The 23,644-nt window shown below is 34.8% G+C and overlaps 2 protein-coding genes across 5 annotated transcripts in view; one reads left to right on the forward strand and one right to left on the reverse strand.

Annotated features, from left to right (window-relative positions):
- Positions 1 to 2,949, forward strand: part of LOC129808029 (probable phospholipid-transporting ATPase IIA) — a 20,106-nt gene extending 17,157 nt beyond the window's left edge. For all 4 annotated transcript variants that reach the window (XM_055857686.1, XM_055857687.1, XM_055857689.1 and 1 more), the window contains exons 6-7: positions 1,926 to 2,129; positions 2,212 to 2,949. In XM_055857686.1, the coding sequence (XP_055713661.1) occupies positions 1,926 to 2,129; positions 2,212 to 2,345 (338 nt within the window). In that variant the 3' untranslated portion in view covers positions 2,346 to 2,949. The remainder of the gene's footprint in view (positions 1 to 1,925; positions 2,130 to 2,211) is intronic.
- LOC129808030 (proclotting enzyme) lies at positions 2,919 to 22,791 on the reverse strand. Its single transcript, XM_055857691.1, has 7 exons — positions 22,278 to 22,791; positions 16,809 to 17,041; positions 12,028 to 12,665; positions 6,051 to 6,186; positions 5,843 to 5,987; positions 5,631 to 5,776; positions 2,919 to 3,428 (listed from the first exon to the last, which is right to left on the reverse strand). The coding sequence occupies exons 1-7, from the start codon at positions 22,369 to 22,371 to the stop codon at positions 3,276 to 3,278; spliced, it is 1,545 nt and encodes a 514-aa protein (XP_055713666.1). The 5' UTR covers positions 22,372 to 22,791; the 3' UTR covers positions 2,919 to 3,275.
- Positions 22,792 to 23,644: the final 853 nt, after the last annotated feature.

The following is a 23,644-nucleotide window of genomic DNA, read 5'->3' on the forward strand; positions in this document are numbered from 1 at the left end:
TTTTGACCTATTCGGGATATTGGTTCTTTCGGAATTTTGACCCTTTCGGGATTTTGGTTTCGAAGATTTTGACCTATTCGGGATGTTGGTCCTTTCGGAATTTTGAGCCTTTCGGGATTTTGACTTCGGACATTTTGACCTAAACGGGATTTTGGTCCTTTCGGAATTTTGACCCTTGCATGATTTTGGCTTCGGAGATTTTGACCTATTAGGAATATAGATTCTTTAGGAATTTTGAGCCTTTCAGGATTTTGGCTTCGGAGATTTTGACCTATTCGGCACTTTGGCCCTTTCGGAATTTTGAAACTTTCGGAATTTTATTTTCGGAGATTTTGACCTATTCGGGATTTTGGCCCTTTCGGAATTTTGAGCATTCAGGATTTTGGTTTCGGAGATTTTGACCTTCTAGGGATATTGGCCCTTTCGGAATATTGACCCTATTAGGATCTTGACTTTGGAAATTTTGACCTAAACTGGATTTTGGCCCTTTCGGAATTTTGAGACTTTCGGGATTTTGGCTTCGGACAATTTGACCTAAACAGGATTTTGGTACTTTCGGAATTTTGAGCCTTTCGGGATTTAGACTTCGGAAATTTTGACCTAAACGGGATTTTGGCTTTTTCGGAATTTGGACCCTTTCAGGATTTTGACTTCAGAGATTTTAACCTATTCGGGATTTTGGTTGTTTCGGAATTTTGGCTTAGGAAATTTTGACCTAAATAGGATTTTGACTCTTTCGGAATTTTGACCCTTTTAGGATTTTGGTTTCGGAGATCTTGACCTATTAGGGATTTTGGTCCTTTCAGAATTTCGAGCCTTTCGGGATTTTGGCTTCAGAGATTTTGTTTTTGATTTTCATGATTTGGTGGTGCTTTAGGGACTTTGAGCCTTTTGGGATTTTAACTTCGGAAATTTTGACTTATTCCAGATTTTTCCCTTTCGAGATTTTGATTTCAGAGATTTAGACTTCGATCCTTCAGGATTTTGGCCGTTTCGGGCATTTGATTTTGGCTTTCGTGATTTTGGTCTTTTCGAAATTTTTCATCCCATCGGGATTTTAACTTTAAGGTTTTTGATTTGGACAAAGTTCAAAAATTGACCGGCCTATATCTCTGGTTCTAATTAACATTTTGACAAATAAAAATGTTTTGATCAAAATTTAAACTCTTTTCTCGAAAACGCCATTGGGCATTTTGATCAAATTTTAGAGTGTTGTAGTCTAGGCTATGAAGTTTCCAAAAAGTGGCGTAGGTTCGCTCCGGGTCAATTTGACCGATTTTGACGAGTGAAGGCGCAAATTAAAGGTCTCGCAAAGCACTACAACTTTTTAGAACATTTGAACTTCGTGGGACCAACACCAGGGGCGCCACAGTCGGAAAGCCAATTTCCAATATCACATAACCTGAATTATCTCGATACGTGCTTTACCGATCTTGATGATTACTTCGACATAATTGTAGAGGACATTTATATCTATATTTCGTCCAAACATCATTTTTTTGTTCAGACAGTGCCATCTCTCCGATTTTGTCGTTTAAGTGTGAAAAAAGTGACTTTTCCCATATTAACGCTTTGAAACCACTCAGATGCCAATTTGACTACTTCTTCTCGACCAAGACACTTAAAATAGGGTTTTAAATGGAAAGTCTCACAAAATACAACAATTCTTTGAAATAGTTGAAGTTCATCAAATGAACACTTGGGGCGTTCAACAAAAAATGTGGCCGGAATTGCAAGCTGCCCTGAATTTGGTACACTTAGCTTATCACAATTTTGGAACATGGAAAATATTTCGATTTTAGTTTCGGGATGATATTTTCTTTCTAAATATTTTCATAGATTTTTTTTTCAAAATAAAAAGATCGTAAAGAGTCATTGCTTTGACTATGTCTCTTCATATTCGTGAAATTAATCGTTTCTTCCAGGCGGTGTTATAATGTACGGAGCTCTTGTACTCTTTGAGGACGAATTTATTCACATTGTGGCTATAAGCTTCTCAGCACTTATCCTTACAGAACTGATAATGGTGGCATTGACGATAAGAACGTGGCATCGACTCATGGTTCTTGCAGAAATCTTCAGTTTAATCCTCTATCTCATTTCACTGGCAGTTCTCCACGAATATTTCGGTAAGTCAATATTTTTCATTAATTTTATTAACTTTATGAAATTAATTGTTATTTTTTCCTGCTGATCTGGATGCTGCGGTAGATTGGGAATTTATTTGGTCATATGATTTCGCATGGAAGGTCTCAGTTATAACTTTAATTTCGTGTTTGCCTCTGTACATTATTAAATTTCTGCGTAAAAAGTTTTCACCACCATCGTATTCGAAATTGACATAAGAGAATGGAAAAATTAAAAGAAAACGTGCGACTTTACTATGTGTTAACATTTGTATTATAAAGAAAAAAAATTAAGAGAATAACCCCAAGAATATATTTTAGAGAACACAAGAAATATTGACTGATTTGTTTATTCTTTAATTACCATTGAATTAGATTTTATATTAAAAAAAAGAAGAAACAATAACATTTTGAAATTTAAAGTGATCGAAATCAGTCTTATTGCTACACACAAAGCTTTCTCAAACTTTTTTTTAAATTTTTTTTCACTGAAAGAAGGATTTTACGTGTATTTTATTTTTACAAATTAGTCTTAACGGATTGAAAGAATTTATTTCCCTATAATTGTGATAGTGTGAGAAAAAAAATTGATTGGAAAAATTTGAGATAAAAAGAAAAGTTGAACTTGTGGTTAAAACTTTCTTAAAACTAATTCAAAAATTTATTTTCTTCATTCACATCGCACCAAGTATCAGAAAGAAAAAAAAAGAAAATGTAAAACTTAGAAACAATTCTGAAAGAGTCTTCACTAACATTTATGTACTAAATGTAAGAGAAAGAAAAATAATAAAATATATTTACTGTTAATTTATTTATCCAAAAAGATGAATTATATATTAAAAATAAAAGTAATATTTTTATGATCTTAAAACAAGGGTATCTTAATGCTAGAAAAAAAAATGAGTGAGATGTTTCATAATTATTTTTCTTCATCTACGTTGCTTTATTCATTTCGAAAGATAGTTTTTTTTCCTAAAAATTATTGACATTCTTTTCACTTAAATTACATAAATTATTTTGTGAAATATTTGTTTTTTCTCTTAAATATGGCATACAAATTCATCATTTGACGCATCTTCAGTTTGAAGAGATTTGTCCAATGAAAATTCCCAAAATGCGAGAAGTTTGTTCATTTTGAATGAAGTCACTTCAAGAGAGATTTTTCATAATCCATGGCATAAAGTTGGAGACGCGTGTGTAGACTCCAGGATACTGGCCTTTGCCGCATCCAATTCCCCATGAAACTATTCCCACCTGTGTCCATTTACCGTCATTCACCATCAGGGGTCCTCCAGAATCTCCCTAAAAAAATAATTAAAAATGTTTTCAACAAGATGGTGTATTTGTTTTTAAAAAAAATGGCCCCGCCCACGATCATTTAGACCCCGCCTTATCCATTATTATAATCCATTATAATGTTTTTTTTAAGTGTCTGCTGTGATACACTAGACTTAAATTCCTGCATTTGGGACCGAAATGTCACATGAATTACACACAAATTCGGGCATGAAACTATTTGAAATTTAACGATTTTAAACCGAACGAACGTCAAATGAAAATTGTACTCCCGTCAAATAATTTCGTCAGATATCTTTAAGATTTCTGCAGAAAATATCTACACCTCTGCCGAAAATCTGCCGAGAAATCTGTAGATATTCCTACGAATTTTATTTGGGCTTGGGACAAAATTCGTCAGAAATTTTGGCAGATTTTCTGACGAATCCTGGTACATACTTTGACGAATTTCTGTAGATAATTTGCCGATTTTCTGTAGATTTTTTTTTACATTCCAGACTTTCCAGACAGCTGTGTCAGAAAAGATGGAATATTTTTCACTGAAGTTTGCAAAGTTCTATAGAGTTATTCTTAGTGATATCACAGTGTTTGTATAAAATAAAGAATTCTGCGACGCCGTGTTATAAGAAGAGAATAGTGAAGTGAAAACTTTAAACAGAGTGTCGACCTAAATTTCGTGTTTTTGTGTCATTTCATGGGCGATTTTTAAGAAATTTGTATTTTTGTCTTGAATCTTTTTACTCATCTAAAATGTTTAATTGGTAATGTTTGTCAAGCAGAGCATACCATTTTCTTTGTAACTTCTACAGATTCTTGATAAATCAAAAATATTTGTGTTGAGACAATGGAGACTATGCAGATTTCCTATGCAGAAATTCTGCCGAGAATCTGCAGATTTTCGGGACAATTTCTGCAGAAAATCTACAGATTTTCAGGTACAAATTCTGCCGAAAATCTACAGAATTTCTCTAAATGTACTAGAATATACCGTTACAATTCAAAAAACCTCCGAGTAAAATCGGCAGGTAGAGGAATGATTTGACGCGTGGTCAAAACGGTAACTGCCCCATAGGAAAAGAAAACGGGGTAAGGAATCACAAGGAAAAATTCCTCGGAATTTTCCAGTATTTTTCCTTGATAAATTCCACCGAAATTCTCCATGGTAATATTTCCAAGGAAATTCCCATGGATTTTGTAGAGAGACGCGTATCTACAAAATCGCCAAACAAAGAAGTAGGGATGCTTTGGATTATCTCGGACTCAGGTACATAAATGACGAAATGGGAAACATTATAACGGACGGTGACAAGATCAACCGAATGTGGAAAACTTATTACGATAAGTTATTGAATGAGGAGTTTCCTAGCGAGTTTTCTACAACAGAGACTCTAGTTGAAGGTCCTTTACTCCCCATTGAAGTAGAAGAGGTAAAGGATGCTGTCAGGGCCATGAAGAATGCCAAGGCGACTGGGCTATACTGTATTCTCGCCGAACTATGGAAAAAAATGGGAGAGGATGGTTTAATTTGGTTGACGTCCTTGCTCAATTCTATAGTGTTTAGTGGTAAAATGCCTGATGGTTGGAGAGGGAGCCACCTTATTCCTTTCTATAAGAATAAAGGTAGTGCTCGGGAATGCTCCAATTATCGTGGGGTAAAGCTCATTTCACACACTCTAAAGATATTTGAAAGAGTGTTAGTTTCCAGAACTATCAGAAACTTCACGTAGCAGAAATGCGAATGTTGAGATGGTCATCGGATGTCACCGATGTCACCCTCAAAGATAGGGTGCGCAATGAGCATGTGAGGGGCAGCATGCAAGTGGAGCCAATTGGCAAGAAACTTGCAGAATCGCGGTTGAGATGGTACGGTCATGTGATGCCTCGCACGGAAGATCATCTAATAAAGAGAGTTCTCTTTGAACCCCACAATAAGAGAGGTCCTGGCAGCCCCCCTACTACTTGGCTCTCCACTGTAAAAAAGGACATGATGTCTAAAGGACCCGAAAGTGAAACGACCCAGGATCGCGCAACCTGGCGAAGATGTACAAGGAGTGCCAGTGCCAACCCCACTTAATGGGGAAACTGGCAAGGTGTTTTTGTATTGTGTGAGTGACAGCAAATGGCTATTATACGAACAGTAAAACGGCAAAATCATCCGCATCTACGGTACGTTCTAGAAAGCGTCTCAAACGAATTTATCACACTTACGCTGCAAGAGTCCTTGTAATCCTGCCCAGCGCACAGCATATTTTGTGTAATTCCAGCAGGAGCAGCACTTCCGTATTTTCGAGCACAATTATCATTGCTCCAGATCGGGATGCTCACTTCTTGCAAGATTGATGGCTGAGGACCATCTAAAAATGGGAAATTTACCTTCATATTTTCCTTCAAAAATGTGAAATATTCATTGAAATACTCACTCTCCCGAAGACTTCCCCATCCAATAACTACTCCAGTCTTTCCATTGTACTGTCGCACTTCGTTTGCTGGTGGCAAACAAATGGGTCGAATTGACGAAGAAAATTGAACTGGAGTGTCTAGTGTGAGAAGAGCAACGTCGTCGTACTAAAAAAGTAAATATATTTGTAATTTAAATGCCTTTGAGAAATTAGGCTGAAAAGTTCTGACCAATGTACGGGAATCAAAGCCACGATGACGAACTACCCTCTTCACGTGACGCGTTTCATGAGAAACTTCTGTTGTTGATCGAATGTTGTGATCTCCCAATTGAACAGTCAAGCGGGCAACATCCCAAGAGCTCATGCTGTCGAAAAGGAAAAATAATTGGTATTAGGAACAGGAGACTGGGGCAAAAAGTAACAAAATGGATATTTTATTTTTGAACAAGCTAACCGAGCGCCCCAGAAATTTCTAATGAGCGCAGTTTTATAGGGAATTTACCACTCTAAAACTTTGTGAAAGTTATTTTCCTCTATTTTATAAGGAAATATATTTATAGAGACATTTTCTTAAAAGTAATTTTGTGACTATTCTCAAAAATGCTGGGGCAAATAGTATCAGGCGTGTGGTATTATCACATTTTGATTTGCTTTATTACGATCCTCCGTAAATTAAAAAAAAGGCCTAGATGACACATTTTTATTGGAAATTTATTCTTTATTTCTCTACACCTTTGTAAAACACCGTTTTCTGAACGAAAAAAGCGCTTTAAAGCTATTTTAGAAAAAACACGAGAGACTGCAAATCGTTTGACCAATGCAAACAGGCGACACATGGCAATGATATTTCTTTTCGCCGTGAGACATAATAAATTGCTTCAGTTTTTGTTACTTTTTGCCCCATAGGGTAGAGTAAGCCCTTTTCGACACCTTAAGGTTTTGTACCCTTGTAACTCTTACAATTTTTGTTGAAATAAAATGAAATTTTCTGTACAGATGCTTTGAAGCATTGTCTCTCTATTAAACCAGGAGACTTCTCGGAAATTTTTGGGCATCTAGTTGAAAAAATACATTTCCTGCAGCAATGCATGTTTCAGTACTTTTCGTCACTTTGTAAACACTTTTTCGCCACTTGTTTTTAATTGAATTTTAAGAAACACCTGCTTTCGAAAACCCCCAAAAGTACACGACACAGTACTTTTTTATTTAACATCGATTCTAGATAATTATTAGAGTATTTCGAATGATTTTTTGCACGTTTTTTATTCGCAAAAAAAAACAATTAAAAATTGTGCCTGTTTCAACTAAATTCCGCGAGGTGCGCCACTTGTCAAATGCTCGGAAAAATGTGTGGCGAAAAGTACTAACGCAGCGGAAAAAAGTGAGCCGTTTTCACCACATCCGAATTTCATAAACTTTTTTAGATAACATTATTAAAAGTGATATTACAATAAAGTTTAGTTAAAAAGAGATTGAGTTTCAGTGAAAAATATCAAATACAGTGCCCGCTCTCTAATCCGGATCGCCGTAATCCGGACGAGTAATTGACGGTTACAATTAAAATCATTTTGAGGTTATGTATGCACGAGTATTCAGCAATGAAATTGAATTATCCTGTGATGCTTTTATTTAATGAAGTATAATAGCATAGAATTCTCTAATTATGTCTTTTAAAACTTGAACAAGTTCAAAAAAATTCATCCGGATTACGAAGCGGGCACTGTACTCTACAGCAAAAACACAAAATAATGTAAGATAATTTCTCTTAGCGTTGACAAGTTTCTTAAAAACTCCATATTTTTTGGTAATTGTTCATATTGTCGAGAATTTCTTTCACCAATTTGCAAATAATCTATTCGGCAAATAATCTGATACGGTTTTCTGATCCGTTGGACCAGAGGTCACGAAATAATACTCATTTCGTAGTTCCATGAGCTCATTATTCCCTTGAAAAGTCATTTTATTTGTAGGTGGCGAAAAATTGCTTACTGGCGAAAAAGTACTGACTCTTCCCTAACTTTTGTTACTTTTTACCCCAAGTGGTCATTTTTAATTAAACAGATTTCTAGAGAAAGCTAAAACGAATAGCGGCTTCGTATTCAAGGAATCCAAATCATTTAGGAAATATTCAACACTGGATCAGTTTTGAAAAATAAGGAGCTAATAATTGATATCTCCTGCAAAGAAACTATTTAAAAAACAGGACTAAAAATTTCAATATTTTTTTTATTTTCGAAATTCCTTGTTCGAATTCTAAGAAACTTACGACATTGAAGAAGGTCTATGGAGGCTATCTATGGAAAAAAATTTAAGCTGCTATATTTTTTATCTTTGAAGATATAGAATTTTGAAATTTTCGATTTGTAACTTTGCCCCAGTCTCCCCTACTACAGTGGTGGAAATAAGTATAATTCCACCGATTAATCCTTAAAGAAATTCAACAAAAAAGAAATGTCGAAAAAATACCCATACGTAGACCATAACGTCCTTTCATACCAATATAAAAAATCGACATTTTGATTTTTTATTCTAAGTATTTTTAGAAATATAATAGAATTTTGTTTTTTAGGGTGGAAATAAGTATAATTCCACTCAATAAATTGAGCGCTAGGGTATTTCTTTTTGACCAAATTTAGGTTAATATCTTTTAATAATTTAATTTTTAACTATAATTAGTAAATTAAGTTCCATTTTCTAAAGTTTTGCATTAATTTTTAGCGAAATATCGTAGGAAAAATGTGTAACGAACAAAAATAAGGGAAAAATTAAAGTCTTGGTGGGGATGGATCTTAGGAACTAAGAAAAATGACTAGGTTCTATCAGAAAATTATCAAATTTGTCAATATATCCACCATACATGTCTCTTAATGTACCCCAAGGGTCAAAAACCTTCAGGTGTTAGAGGCCAAAAGAGCTTTTTGCCTCTAACAGTGTTGCTTTTCAGTAGAAAAAAGAACTTTTCCACCGAAATTTGATTGTAAAATGATGGTTTCTGTTTAGTCTGGTTATGTCTTGATGCTTTTGTCTCAAAATAGCATTCGTAACAGACCTTGGGTCATCGTCGCATAAAAACTAAAAATTATTGCAAAAAAGGCTTTTAACAGTTTAATCAACATGACATGTTTGACGCTATTTTAAAGCTTCAAAGTTATTTTTTTTTGCACAAAAATGAATGATAAATCTTGTTTTTACTCAGAAAAACTAATTTTGAATCTCTAAAATAGCGTAAATGACATGTCATGTTGATTAAACTGTTAAAAGCCTTTTTTGCAATAATTTTTAGTTTTTATGCGACGATGACCCAAGGTCTGTTACGAATGCTATTTTGAGACAAAAGCATCAGGACATAACCAGACTAAACAGAAACCATCATTTGACATGCCGTCAATATTCATTGAAATGATATTAGGGGCCGGTCCTGATAAGGACCTTTTTGTGCTGAGTGTAGTCATTGCCGTAAGATAAAATCCGCAAGTTTTCACTTTTTTGTGGTTGAGGTATTCGCGGTATTCCCGTGTTCTTTCGACACTCAATTTAAGCCTTGTGGTGGAAGGATCAGTCAGTCCGCGTGGACTGTCCTAGAGTACCGATTTATAGTTTCGATGAACACCCAAGGGGGTAATAACTGAGCTAAAAAAATTGGTCTGTATTCACATATTCACTTTTTGTATGAAGAAACATTAAAATACTCATTACTCACACATTTACATAGAAGTGAATATATATTCACCTAAAAGTGAATATAATATATATTCACATTATTTCACCACACAGGGTGTTGTACATCTGCTAAAATTGCAGTTTCTTACATTTGTTTAACTATTTCGTCTCTTTTAGAACTGTGGGTACCCATGAAAAGAACAATATATAATTATTTAAATATTTCATGAAGTATTTTGTTGTTTGAGAATTAATATCGGTAAAACATGCAGAGTGAGGATTCTGTTGTGTCGAAATCTATCCCCATAGCAAAAGGAAGCGAAATTAGAATAACATGCGAAAAATTCCTCGGAATTTTCCAGTTTTTCTTTGAAAAATTCCATAGGAATCTTTCATAATAGATTCCAAGGAAATTCCCTTGGATTTATAGAAGATTTTTTCTGTGAAATACTTCCATGGAAATGTTTATGGATTTTATGTGGATTTTTCCACCTAAATAAAATGGAGAAAAAATGAATCTGTCACATGCACCTCATGCTTTTAATCAATAAAATCAATAAAAATGTTTGTGGAAGATTTGGAAACAAATTATCCATGTTGCCACACCACCATTTTATTTGCTTGACATTCGAGAAAAATAGTGGAAAAACCATGGAAAACCCAATGGAAAGATTGTGGAATTTTCCATAGGATTTCTCCATCTCATCCCGCGGACGATTCACGTTTGATTTTCCATATAAATGTTCCGTGGAGTTCCGCGAAATTAACCGCTGGAAGAATTCAAGTGGATCGTACTATGATTCCAGTACTATGATTTGGAATTTCCGACTCCGCACTCCATGGAAATTTTGCTGGAATTTTAGCGTCAAATTCCGCGGATTATTGCAATTTGGACGCTAGTATTCCACTGGAATTTCCGTGTAATTTTGCTATGGGGCAATAAAGTTAATCAAATTGCAATACAAAATGATGCTTTTTTAAAATTATTTTCATTGGATATACAATATTTTATGACAATATTAATTAAATTTTGGAAGAATACGTCAAAATAAGTCCCTGGAGCGCATAAAATCATTTTTTTAGTAGAATTTCGCAATACTATGAAGTAGGGTAAGTGTGCCAAATTTCGGCATAGTTGCATGCAAGCGTCAAAGTCTCAAGTTTGAAATGTAATATTTTAAATACAAATTGACTTTTTTATTCCTTCCTCTTAAGGAGTATTGCTTGGAACCTTGTAGACAGTTTATCGTCTTTATTTACTCTAAAATCATTCTTAATACATTTTAAAATGAATAAAAATATAGACATAGCTTTGATGCCCTATTTCGGCCACCTTCATTCTCATAGTTCCTTGCCCTTCGGGAATTCTTCCAATATCTTTTTTACGTCATCTCGTTTGTCGAAGCTACATTTTTGTTATTCTTTTGCATTGTATAATCTCTAGAGTACGTAAAATCTAAAAATTCATGGAAATACGAAGAACAAAAAAGGTGGCCGAAATTACAAGCTGGCCGGAATTTGGCACACTTACCCTAATCTTATGTTTATAAATATAAACGTAGAGATTGATATAGGAAGTAGAAAAAATATAAGTCGGCTTATCTTCTGATTTCTTATATAAAATAATATTGTGATTTTAGTCTGAATTACGGCTTCTGGGCTATAATTTTGGATGTTGCTTCTTTCTGACGAGATATTTTCATTAGCAATCGCATTTCTGACAATTTTGCTGAATATTTTATCACAAAGTACAGTACCTAGTACATACATATGTTATGTAAAAAACATCCTTGACGAGTGATTGAGTGATTCTCAGTGGCTTAAAGATGGAAAACCATTTTACAAAATTGAAGTCTTCACCCTTCAACGGAAAACCATCATTTAAAATTCAAAATATTTGAACGCGTTCTTGCACTTTTGCAGAGGGCGCTAGTATAGCAAATTAACCTCACTTGCACGCGGAATTTTTCCTGGGAATTCCGTCTTTTTCGTGGGGAATTCCGTCCGTTTTTTTACAAATGCCGAACGTCTTTTGACATCACACAGCCCAGCAAAGACAGCGAATTCATCAACAATGCGGATGACAATTCGCTGTTTGAAAGCGTGTTTGTTACTGTACTAAAATTCAAAGTTTTCGTGAAATGGTGAAAATACTCGCATATTCACCAAAAAGGGAAGAATACTCGCATATTCACCAAAAACGGGAAGACTACTCGCATATTCACCAAAAACGGGAAGAATACTCGCATATTCACCAAAAACGGGAAGACTACTCGCATATTCACCAAAAACGGGAAGAATACTCGCATATTCACCAACATAATTGGTCTGTATTCACCAGTTATTACCCCTTTGTGAACACCCTACTAAATACACGTGGAAGTTCATCCCTTCCTCCCAAGATTAGACACAAAAATCTCCATAAATCAACCAAAAACTTTAAAGAAAGTTTGAAAGCCGACAAATGAAATATAATTGCCGAATTAACACCTGTTCACAGTCAAATTAGCACAATAACTCTGAAAAAAAATTTTAAAGATACTCACTGAGCCACACAATGAGCAGCTGTAAGAATGTGTTGATTGTCAATGAGGGAACCGCCACAAAACTGGCGTCCTCCGTTGAATAGTACTGCGATCCATGGCCATTCATTGGGATCTGCATTGTGTCCTCCGACAATCCTTTCAGAGTCCTGATACCCATTCTTTACGCCACAGTTGGCATTGATGCCCGATGGTGGTACTTGAGGAGGAATTTGAGGAGATGTCGTTGTGGTACTGGGCCTTGTGGGAAGGATGGGAGCTGGGGTTGTGGTTGGTGGCCACTGAAAGACAGGGGGACGTGTTGGCCAGGTTGTTGCAATCCCAGGGCGTTTTGTGGTGGGTTTCGTGGTGCCTGGTGCCACTGGTACAGCAATGGGAATTCCCGCGATGGGATGTCCAATGCCAGTGACCCATGGTGGATGGGTGGCTGGAGTGTGATCTGGTGGATGGGTTGGGATTGGTGGTGGCCAAACGCTAGGACTTTTGTTGGCATCTGGCTTTTGCACTTCGGGTTTCTGTGTCTCCGTGACCATTTCCTCCTCATTTGGCTTCTCAGATGTTTCGGGCTTCTCAGCCTCCTCTTCTGATGGCGTAGTGGATGGGGGCAGTGTTATTGGGTTTGTACAGCAAACACCAAAAGCCTGAGAACAGACAATCATTTAGAGTGAGAATTATGGATCTGGAACATGTGGCGAGTTGTCGGGAAAATGGGAGCAGACAAACAAAATTATTGACAAAGATATCAGCTATTTAAAATTCTGCAAACTATTTAATTGGCTTGCGAAATATTTCAGACATTTCAAAGATTGGATCTTTTACAATTTTGATATATTTTTTTGGCGAAACATTTGCAAGTTAATTGCGACGTTTAAAATTGTTTAGAATAGACAGAATCAATTATTATTCACCAGAAAACAATCCTGAAAAACGTTCAATAAAGGGTAACAAGGGTAGCAAGGAATATAATAAAGAAGATTTTTATAACTTAACAACTTTTTTTTATCATTATGTTAATGCTAATCCAGATTATAATTATAATGAACTAAGAAAAAACTCTTACTGTTTGAAGTGATTAAAAGACAATTATGTGAGGCTGTATCTTCTTGTTAGAATACACGGAAAAATTTTTGTTTTTTATGATCAATAATGACGATGTTGATCTAAAAAGAGGTTCTTTTGCATGTGATAACACTGGTAAAAATAAAAGGATCAAATTGATCCAAATTTGATGCTTTTTTTGGTGGATCAAATTTCAAACTTTGAGTGTACATTTATCATAATAGAACATGTTAATTTGATCCATCCTTTGCAAAAGATCAAATTTTATTCATTTTGATTCTTTTATTTTTACCAGTGAAAGTGTTTTAATCAGAAACACAAAAAAAACAAAGAAGTAAAAAGAATGATAAGGCAGTCTAATCCTTTTCCCATAAATCGTTAACAGTTTAGACCACTTAAAGTTGCAACTTTAAGAGAATTTTGATTTTTATCCTCATAATTCTGTTGAGTTAGTACATCTTATATTTAAATAAAATTAACATTAAAAACAGGTAGGGTACAATGGGGTAATTTCGTCACTGTTTCAGATAGGCAAAGAAGAAGACTACGAAAACTCTTAAATGTAGGACTTGTACTTCATTGCGATGTTCTTTTTCTCTTAGTCAGTCTTGCACAGTGTAAAGAACTCTCTACATTCACAACATTCAAATTTAGACTATCTTCAAAATTAGTCCCCATTGTGTCCTAGTATCCATATTTAAACTTTAAGATTTCCTTACTGTTTCAGATAAGCGTAAAGAAAAAAAAAGACTACGAAGACGTACAAGATATCTCAAAGCTCAAATTTTGATTCTGTTCAAAATTATACTATAGTGATTTCAAGAACAGTTAACTGGTTCCGAAAAACCGGTTAACCGCCCTATTTTGGAGACGGTTTTAAAACCGGTTTTTAGAGATGAAACCGGTTTAAAACCGTCTCCTTCCAAAAATTTAAAAATTTCTCTTAAGCTTTAGTTTATTTCTTGAAAATCAAGATACACTGCAAAATATTTCCTTGACTTTAGGAAGGAACCTGTAGTGCAATATGATTTTAAGTGTAATCTCTATGGCAGTATGTTAATAATATGAAGGATAGTAGTAATGGGTTTCCTATACGTTTCTTCCCTTGAAAAGAATTATTTGCTTAAAGGTTATCGGAAATTATTTCAGGACTTCTTAACTAGAAAATATATTATCTTTTAAACCTTAGTTAAATATTTACAGGACTTAAAAATTAATTGCATACTGAGAAAAAAATTGTAAACGATTTAGTATAATCTTGTAAAATATTGTTTTATGTTGAAAAGTAACAATATGTTTACCTCTCCCTGTCTTCTTAAAGATTTTTATTGAATCTTGCTATAATTTAATTTAAATACATATCTTATTAGACCCAAATTTACCAAGATTGTTACAGAAGATTCTTGTAAAATTTTTTTCATATTCTGGTATTTATTAGTTTCTCAACCAATGGTGTAAAAAAACAAAAAAATTAAAATACCCTATTGTATACCCAACATAGAGGTATTTTACTGCCCGAACTCAAAGAGAGAACCGTTTTATAATTCACTTTTTTTCAATTTGTGATGCGGCTAGAGGCCAAACGAAAAGAGATATAGACTTCCGGTGTTCGACTACCCCACTATAAGTCAACATTATCAAGGACAGTATTTTTTTCTTTTTCCAAAATCATCTTCTTCTGGTTTATATCGAAAATGGTTCCTAGAACAAGTACTAGAATTTTTTCACCGATTTGCTTAAATTGGATTGTTTTTGAAAGATCTTGAAGTTTTCAACCCTGTTGTATTGGACTTAATCGGTCATGAGTCGGTATAATACCCGTAATTGATTTTTTCAAATCACTTAAAAATATTTTTTATTTGTTCGAAAGTTTGAGACACGGCTAGAGGCCAAACGGTAAGAGATATTGATTTCCGGTGAATGATTTACCATCCTCGGATTTATACTTTTTCATTTGTTCGTATGGTTGTTACTCATGCTGAAATATTCTAAAACCTACTTTTCTTAAGCAATTTCGTATTTCGGAATGATTTTTTTTTAATTTATCAATCAATTTAATCGGTAGTAAAGCGGTATGTAGGGTAAAGTGGTACAAATTAGACCATGGTACAAGTTGGACAAGGTTTTTTTCTTGATAAATTTAGTATTTCATTTTTATTTGTATATTTTTATTGCTTTAGTTTTATAATTTGGTTCCTTGTGCTTAAAAAAAGATTAGTACTGTATTTATCAAGAAAAAAATCCCTGTCCAATTTGTACCGGGGAATTGTCCAACTTGTAACAACTATGTCCAACTTGTATCACTTTACCCTACTCAAAAGTCATGCGAAAAGATATACATGGATAGCTCTTTTTCGTAAGTTCGAGCACTCCGCAAAGCCGGGACGCTCTGCCATATCTTTTTCAAAACAAATTTATACAAGGATGATTTATACAAAATCTGAAAAAATTCACAGGTTTATTAAAGCTTAAAGTGGATAAAAGTACTTCCTCAACCCTATATGCTAAAGCCCCCTAAATTATATTGGAACGCATTCATTATGGCTCCAGCACACCTTTTAGATCAGGAAAATTTCATGAAGTCGAAATTCGGATCCCCTTCTTTCTCACATGTTTTGCATATGACTATCTCATTCTTTCGCATACCAAATTCGATTGAGCTAAATTGAATTTGGAGTGATGTTTAAGAGAAGAAGAAGAGTGCGAGAGAATGAGATGGACATATGCAAAACATGTGAAAAAGAAGGGGATCCGAATTTCAATTTTATGAAATTTTCCTGATCAAAAAGGTTTGCCGGAGCCATTATGACCAATTTTACTTTTGTTTTACTATTAATTTCTGCTAGAAACTCTTGATATTCGTTTTTCACAACCATTTTTTCAAAACCAAATATCGAAATTCTTCTAGACTAGATCAGTCAGAATAAAATGATTGAGTAATAGGATGGAAGGAACACCTGTTCGACAGGGAACCCTTATTAACACTTTTGTCCAAATGATGAACTTTATTTAATGTATCTGGTAAAATGCAAGTAATATGATGTTTTTTCTGTAATCTATCTTTTCTTATAAAAAGAGATGTTCAAATTTCATATCCTAAATCGGTACTGAGAGTGTCAATAGTTATGGCATGATAAATTCTTAAAGTGTCAATAAGTGTTCCTTTCACCCTATTCAAAATATCCTTTGATACCTTATCTTTACTAAAAATTGTATTTATTGAATGTCAGCTGAGATTCTTTAGACGTTTCTAAGGGGGTTTAGGAAAGCTAGACTAGGACCGTCTTTACACTAGAGGTTTAGCCTAGTTTCCGAAGATCTCAAAATTCTAAATAGCAACCAATTTAATTTGTTCTTCAGATTCAAATAGATTAATACCTCTTATTAATCCATTTCTAAGCCAAAATCTTCCAAAAACTTTCGCTCTATAAGAAATTAGAGAAGTTAAGCCTTATGGCTAAGCCTTATACGGGCTTCAGACCTAAGACTTAGCCAAATGGCTTAATTTTTCTAACTAGTTATTGGTAAAGGTTTTTAGGAAAATTTTGATTTCGGATTAAATATTGAAATTAACTGATTAATAAGATTTTCAAAAACCAAAAAATTGATTTCTATTTAGGAATTTTAAAGTTTCGGGAACTGGGCTAAACCTCTAGTCTGAAAACCACTTTAGGTCTAAAGCCCGTATAGCAGTAAGAGGGTGCCGTGATTTTAAGTGTACTTACCGGAGATCCTTTGGAGTCAAAGTAGGTGCAGGTGTCATAATTGCCCAACACCCAGGACTCCCACAGTCCAAGATTGGGTAACTTGAAGTAGGGATAGCAGTGCTTAACCGAAGTGCAGAAGCCCAGGTGGCCACGTGAAGTAAGACATGCACTTCCCTCACGCAGAACATTTCCCCATACCGTCGTCTCCCTCTGGGGCAATCCGAGAATCTGCCTGGGACTCCTTCTAGCAGCTACAAAGCAGTTGATGATCAGTGCGTGTGAAATTTTTGGCGCGAAACGCAAATGAGAAGATGTGTTAAGAAAGGAGAACAGTTATTTTGTATCACTCCCGGGTGGAAATTGCAATTTTATTCCCATGCCATTTAACGATTTTGTGTTCAATAAAATGTCGCTGGGGCAAGATAAGGAAGATGGGAAGAGTAACAGAAAAAAAATTAATCCAGATTCTCGAATGGGATGGTCAGGCGCACGGAAATATTTGCAAGCAATAATCGCGAGCTCATTTATTGTTTAATATCAATAAGAACCGGTTGACACACTAAAATGGATTGAATGACAGTTTAATATCCAGGTGTGTGATTTCTTTCGCCAGAGATTTTATTGGAATTTGCACAAATTCGCAGCGATAAACTGTACAGTTTTTTTTTATTTCACTTCTCGCGTGTCTTCCTTTCCTCAATTCTTTCAGACGATCTCTTTGCTAGCCAGAGTGATCTATTTGATATCCAGAATTTTTCTCAGATAGAGAGAGTTTTTCCCTGATTTCAAAAAGATGTTTTTTTTGAGAGGGATAGCTTTATTTTCTTTTATCTCAATTTCTTCTGTTAAATCTATTTTTAAATCTTTTGCCCACGCTTAATCTTCAAGCAAAGATTTATTGCTTATAGATGAAACAGGTGCAATTAAAGATGGAAAATGTCTTGTGCGTGTGTGTTGCTGATTGACCCATCATCGTGCTAAGAAAGAAGTATGGGCACTTTTGTTTATTTCTCGTGGATCATTGCACTGGTCGACCACCAAACGAGTCTTCCTTCTTAATCTTTCATACGTTCTTAGAGCTGTTGCTGGCGACAGAACGCGTGTGTCAAGTGATAAATGCATTTAATCCCCGGACATCGTGTGTGTCACCTGCAACCCAAGTGGTGAGAAATGCGGACATTGTCCTCTGCCATCCAGCACAAAAGAATTATTCACATTTTGATTGACACGCTGGAATCACTCAATTGAGATCATTCCTTCCCAAGTGATGTACCAAAATCGACAGTTGAAAAAGATGACATTGCTTTAGAACGATTCTTTTGTATAATAATTTAGTTGGGATTACTTTACAACCACAGCTACTGCAATACTGCAGTTTAGTCAATTAAATATTTGCGATCACGCTCGTATATGCTGGGTATATGTTTTGAATATCACTGATAATAATCATAATGCCTTCGGCACATCTTTTAGATCGATAAAATTTCATGAAATCGAAATTTGGATCCCTTTCTTTTTCAAAAGACATACATAAGTCTATCTCACTCTTTAATACTCAAAATTGGACTGAACTAAATTTAATTTAGTGTGATGTTAAAAAGAAGAAGAAAAGTGCAAATGAGTATAATAGATATATGATAAATATTTCAGGAAGAAAGAGATGTGAATTTTGATCTTATGACATATTTCTGACCTAAAAAGTGTGCCGGAGCCATAACGGCTGTGGTATACCTTTTAGATCAGGACAATATCACGAAATCAAAGTTCGCATCCCTTTCTTTCTCACACGCTCTGCATATGACTATCTCATTCTTTTGGACTCCAAATTCGATTGAACTAAATTGAATTTGTTGTGATGTTGAAAAGAAGAAGAAGAGTGCGGGAGAATGAGATAGACATGTGTAAAACTCGTGGGAAAGAAAGGGATTCGAATTTCGACTTCATGAAATTTTCCTGAATTTCATGAAGTCCTGATAATTTCGAAATTTTTTCGAAATTCATATCTCTTTCTTAAAAGTTACGCATATGGCTATCTTACTCCTTCGCAGTCTTCTTCTTCTTCTTCTGAACATCGCACTAAATTAAATTTAATTTAGTCCCGAAAGTGTGGAACAGACTTATGCAAATCTTTTGAGAAAGATAGGGACGCGAATTTCGATTCTATGAGATTTTACTAATCTGAAAGATGTGCCGGGGGCGTAGAACTCGATTTTGCAATTTTGAAAAATCGGATTTGAATCAATCCCCAGTGAACACCAAATGCTAAGTGATTTCAATTAAGCTAAAAAGTGATGTTCGCGATGCAGTGCCATTTCCATACATTCGGTTAGCATTTTTTGTTAGAGAATTCCTGACCGGTCAGCATATTTTTGCTAATCGACGCAGCAAAACTATATTGAAAACGCTGCTTTTTTCAGCTAACTGTGCTGTGCTCGCTTGGTTCACAATAAATTACATAGATATATATATTTTCTAAAGTTATTTTTCTTAATTTAGGGAAAGTGCATTTCACATGAATTCCGTTACGGTTTTGAAAATATTATTCAAATTTGAGGAACTCTACTGTAATTCTATGTGCATAATTCCGACAGGTGCATAATCCCGAAGTGCATATTGCCAGGATTGAGTGTATGTCAAAAACGTAATCAGGGAATACAAATTCTAGAAGAGGGCGTTCCTCTGGAAGATGGTAATTTGGTTAGGTACGTTAAGTGCTTTACTTTAATTTGCTTGAACGTGCGCCATGAAAAAGGGTTTAATTATTTTTTTGTCTTTGTAACATCAGACGAGTGCTACTAGGTAAAGCGGTGCTGTCTGATGAAGACCTATATCAAGATTGAACTCGCCCTGTTTAATGGACTTTATCCGAAAAACGGACTGGATTGAACTATATTGCTCTTAACAGGGATTAATTTAATTGGGGATGCATAATGGGCCCAAAATGGCCCATCATGGCCCAAAATGGCTATCGAACGTCTTCGCATAATTTTCTTAATTTTTAGTATGTTGTAGGACTCGAGACCGTTCTAAAACACTAACAATAGAAATAATCGATCGAGAAGTTTTCTATATGCGGCATTATTAAGTTATTGTCTAGCGAACATCAAATGCTAAGAACGACTTTCGCAAGGCAGTATCATTTCCATATATTTGGTTAGTACTGTTGTTCGTGAACCGCTGACCGATCAGCACAAGGGGTAGGTAACTGTGCCGCTCACGGTTCATTCGACTGCCGAACTGCCAATCTTTTGTAAAAATTCATACCGGTCTGCCAATTCTACAGAATTTCCGCGAAAAAAATAGTGTTTGCAATACGGTACATTAACTCTTTCGCGTCTTTAGGGTCATATATGACCCGGGGAAAAAAGTTTCTTTTTGGCTATTTACATTAATTGAAATCTAACTGGAGTCTTGAGAAAATGAGCCAAGAATCTTACATCCTTCTATTATGATGTCGTGCACGAACAGATAGATTTCAATTAATGTAAATACCCAAAAAAAACTTTTTTCCCCGAGTCATGACATTACCCTATGGACGCGAAAGAGTTAAAATTTACCAGCTCCTTGTATGAAATTTCTGAAGATAGACGAGTTTAAACAAACGATATACTTCATAAGAGCGAACTTATATTTAAATTTGCTTATTCTTCGCTAAAATCGCGCTGATTTACTGTTTCTGCCGATCTGTCAATTTCTTGCCAAATTGTACTGAACTGTCGATTTTTAGATCCAGACCAGCACAATTTTGCCGATCGCCGCTCACGGTTCACTCTGAGAGCCACTTATTCACCCCTTGGGTCAACATTTACCATATTTTTGCTGATGCATTCAGCATAAATATGCTGAAAATGCTGCTGTTTTCAACTAAGTTTTCGCTGGATTTTTGAAATACTTTTGAATTTTGGTCTTTTTGATTTAAAAACAATTTTAACATTTTTTTAACATGTCAGTATTATCCGGTGTAACTCTTTGTAAAGTTGCTTTTTTGGTCGTTTTAAACGTTTCTTGGTTTTTAATTTTGCCTTTGCAATCACTGACAAAAAAAATTGAAATGCTCAAGACTTTCAGCATGCGGTAGGACTGCTCGATACACTACTAAAACATACACTGAGAAGAAACGGGGGTGTGATTAACTTTTTTTCCTCATAACTTTGACACTTTTTAGGTGTAAAAATATATCAACATTTTTTAATGTTAATTTTACACCTTTTTAATGGTAAAAAGAACATGAAAAAGGGTAACTTGAATCCCTAATACACCTAAAAAGCATAATATTTACACTGATTTCGGATCAATAATGCAGGGTAAAATTAATATTTCCAGAATGTTATTTTAACTTTTTCGGATTTCTCTCAGTGTACCTATAATTTCTATAATTGATTTTTTACATAATACTTTTGAATATTCTTCTAAATCGCGTTTTTTTTAACCAAACACACTCTGTTTTTTTTTTTTTTTAATTTGCACAATTAAGAAATTTTAAATTTTGTAAAAATCCGTACACCGCAAGAATACAGGTAGAACAATTACTGATAAAAGCGTGGTAGTACATTGTCGGTTGCATTATTATGTATCTTCATTTTGGCACTATTCAGGAGACGATTTTATTTACTTAAGTCATTTTATTCTCAAATTTTAGCCCTAAATATAAGTAATTAAGGAGCATCAATAAATGTGAAAGAAACTATACATAATCTCACTGAGAAAAAAACGTGGGTGCGATTAACCTTTTTTGCTCATAACTTTAACACTTTTTAGATGTAAAAGTATATCAACATTTTTTAATGTTAATTTTACACCTTTTTAAAGGTAAAATTAACATGAAAAAGAGTAACTTTAACCCCTAATACACATAAAAAGCATAATATTTACACCGATTTCGGATCAATAAGGGTAAAATAAACATTTTCGGAATGTTATTTTAACTTTTTTGGATTTCTCTAAGTGATGAAATAGTCTCTGGATTTATAATATTTGAGTTTTTAGTTCTTAGTAAACAAATTGTGCAAGTAAGAATCAAACAAGAATCACCACTCCTATAAGCTCTAAAAAGCTTATCACTAAGTTTTCTACGCATTTTTTGCCTCGCTTATGATAATCCTCATGTAGAAGACTTTTGGGGTCACTCAACTAACGCACCGTGAGTCAATGGACACGACAATCCCACGAGAAGTGTTATAGAATTTCTTTAAAGGTCCAGCATAAGAATGCACAAAGTCAAATCTCACTTTTTTTAAATGGGGAAAAAGAGAGAAATTGGCGAGATAGATACGCCGTGATTTGAAAAATTCCTTATTCCCAACGAGTGTTACAAATTAGAGATAGAAGAATGCTTTTAGAATCAACGTGACATGTTTAACGATGGCAAATAAACTTAAAAAAAAAATAGTGCGCCTTTGGCAGAAGACGCCAAAAGAGTTATTGGAGGATGAATCAGTGATTTGGGCAGGTTCGTCGTCTCGCATTGAAGTCTTGTGTTTCAATTACCATGAATTACAATGGAATCATCCATTTCCATCGTGTCACCATACAAATGAGCTGTCTTGGCACAAAAGATCACAAACAAGACAATTAATTTCATCTTGATTGAGAGGACAAAGGCACCAAAATATCGATTGATCACAAAAATGTATCAAAAAATTGAAATAAAAAAAATACTAAGAACACCCAAAAAAATATTCCCTCCCTTCGTGATCACAACGCCACAGAGATCAAAGGAAATTCTCTGATTCTATGCAAATCACTTTAGTCACTCTTTTGCTCAACAAAAAGTTCTCTTTTCTATTTGGAACTATACAACTTCACTCGATCACTTAAGTATCACAAAATGTATAAAATGTCCCTGACTTGGACGGAAGTATCATCCGTGAGTCTTGGACAAACTGGAGTGTTCCATCCACGACGATCTGTATTATATATGAGCCCCCACCATGTGACAAACCATCGAGTAACACGAACATTGCCATCGTTCTTCCCAGTTCTTGGATGCTCCAAAGAATCGGGTAATCGGCGTGATCGTATGTGTGCAAGAGACATTGCCTCTGGGGGATTGCCAAAAAGCCACCTGTGGGTGGTCAGTGTCCAACGCAGCACCATCAGGAATGAAAAGGGTGTCAGAGAGCTAATCCGCAAGAGAAAATCCCAGTGGCCGTTATTCCCTTGGAGATCGTGGTGCGCAAAAAGTGATCAAACGCAAAAAATATCACCATGAATTGTGGGTGGATGGGTACATGAAAAATAAAAATTAACAATTTACCGTTAGGTCTCGAGAATTTTTGTGTGTTCTTGCGGTGACATTTTGGATGAAAATTCTCTTTTTTTTTTCTTACTGCGGCATTCTTTATACCCCTCCTGCAATATCAAGTGTTCGAAGAAAGGTTAATCCCATCATGAGAATTTTTGTTTTCATTGAAAGATCTTCCTTCATTTTAATACAGTTTAAAATACTTGGAATAATGACTCAGGCCACTTTAACATTTTATTTTCAATTTCAGAACATATAGTCAAAGAATCTTAATCTTAATTGTCTTAAAAGTTGATATCTGCATTACTTTTAAACAGTTTTTATAATTGCGAAAAGTGTTTATTTTTAGATAATGGATGCACTGATAGAAATCCTAAAAGTTAAAATAACTTTCCGGAAATGTTAATTTTACCCTGCAGTATTGATCCGAAATCTCTGTAAATATTACCCTTTTTAGGTGTATTGGGGGTTAAAATTACCCTTTTTCGTGTTAATTTTACCCTTAAAAAGGTGTAAAATTAACATTAAAAAATGCTGATATATTTTTACACCTAAAAATTGTTAAAGTTATGAGGAAAAAAAGTTAATCACACTCCAGTTTTTTTCAGGG

This window comes from Phlebotomus papatasi, chromosome 3 (assembly GCF_024763615.1).
Source record: "Phlebotomus papatasi isolate M1 chromosome 3, Ppap_2.1, whole genome shotgun sequence".
Taxonomy (NCBI): domain Eukaryota; kingdom Metazoa; phylum Arthropoda; class Insecta; order Diptera; family Psychodidae; genus Phlebotomus; species Phlebotomus papatasi.

Excerpts from the sequence above, each read along its gene's own strand:
- LOC129808030 (XM_055857691.1), bottom strand. The coding sequence starts at position 22,371 with ATGAAATTAATTGTCTTGTTTGTGATCTTTTGTGCCAAGACAGCTCAT. Across the intron at positions 17,042-22,277 it reads TGATTCCATTGTAATTCATG|CTGCTAGAAGGAGTCCCAGG; the intron begins GTAATTGAAACA and ends ACTGCTTTGTAG. Across the intron at positions 5,988-6,050 it reads GCTTTGATTCCCGTACATTG|TACGACGACGTTGCTCTTCT; the intron begins GTCAGAACTTTT and ends TTACTTTTTTAG.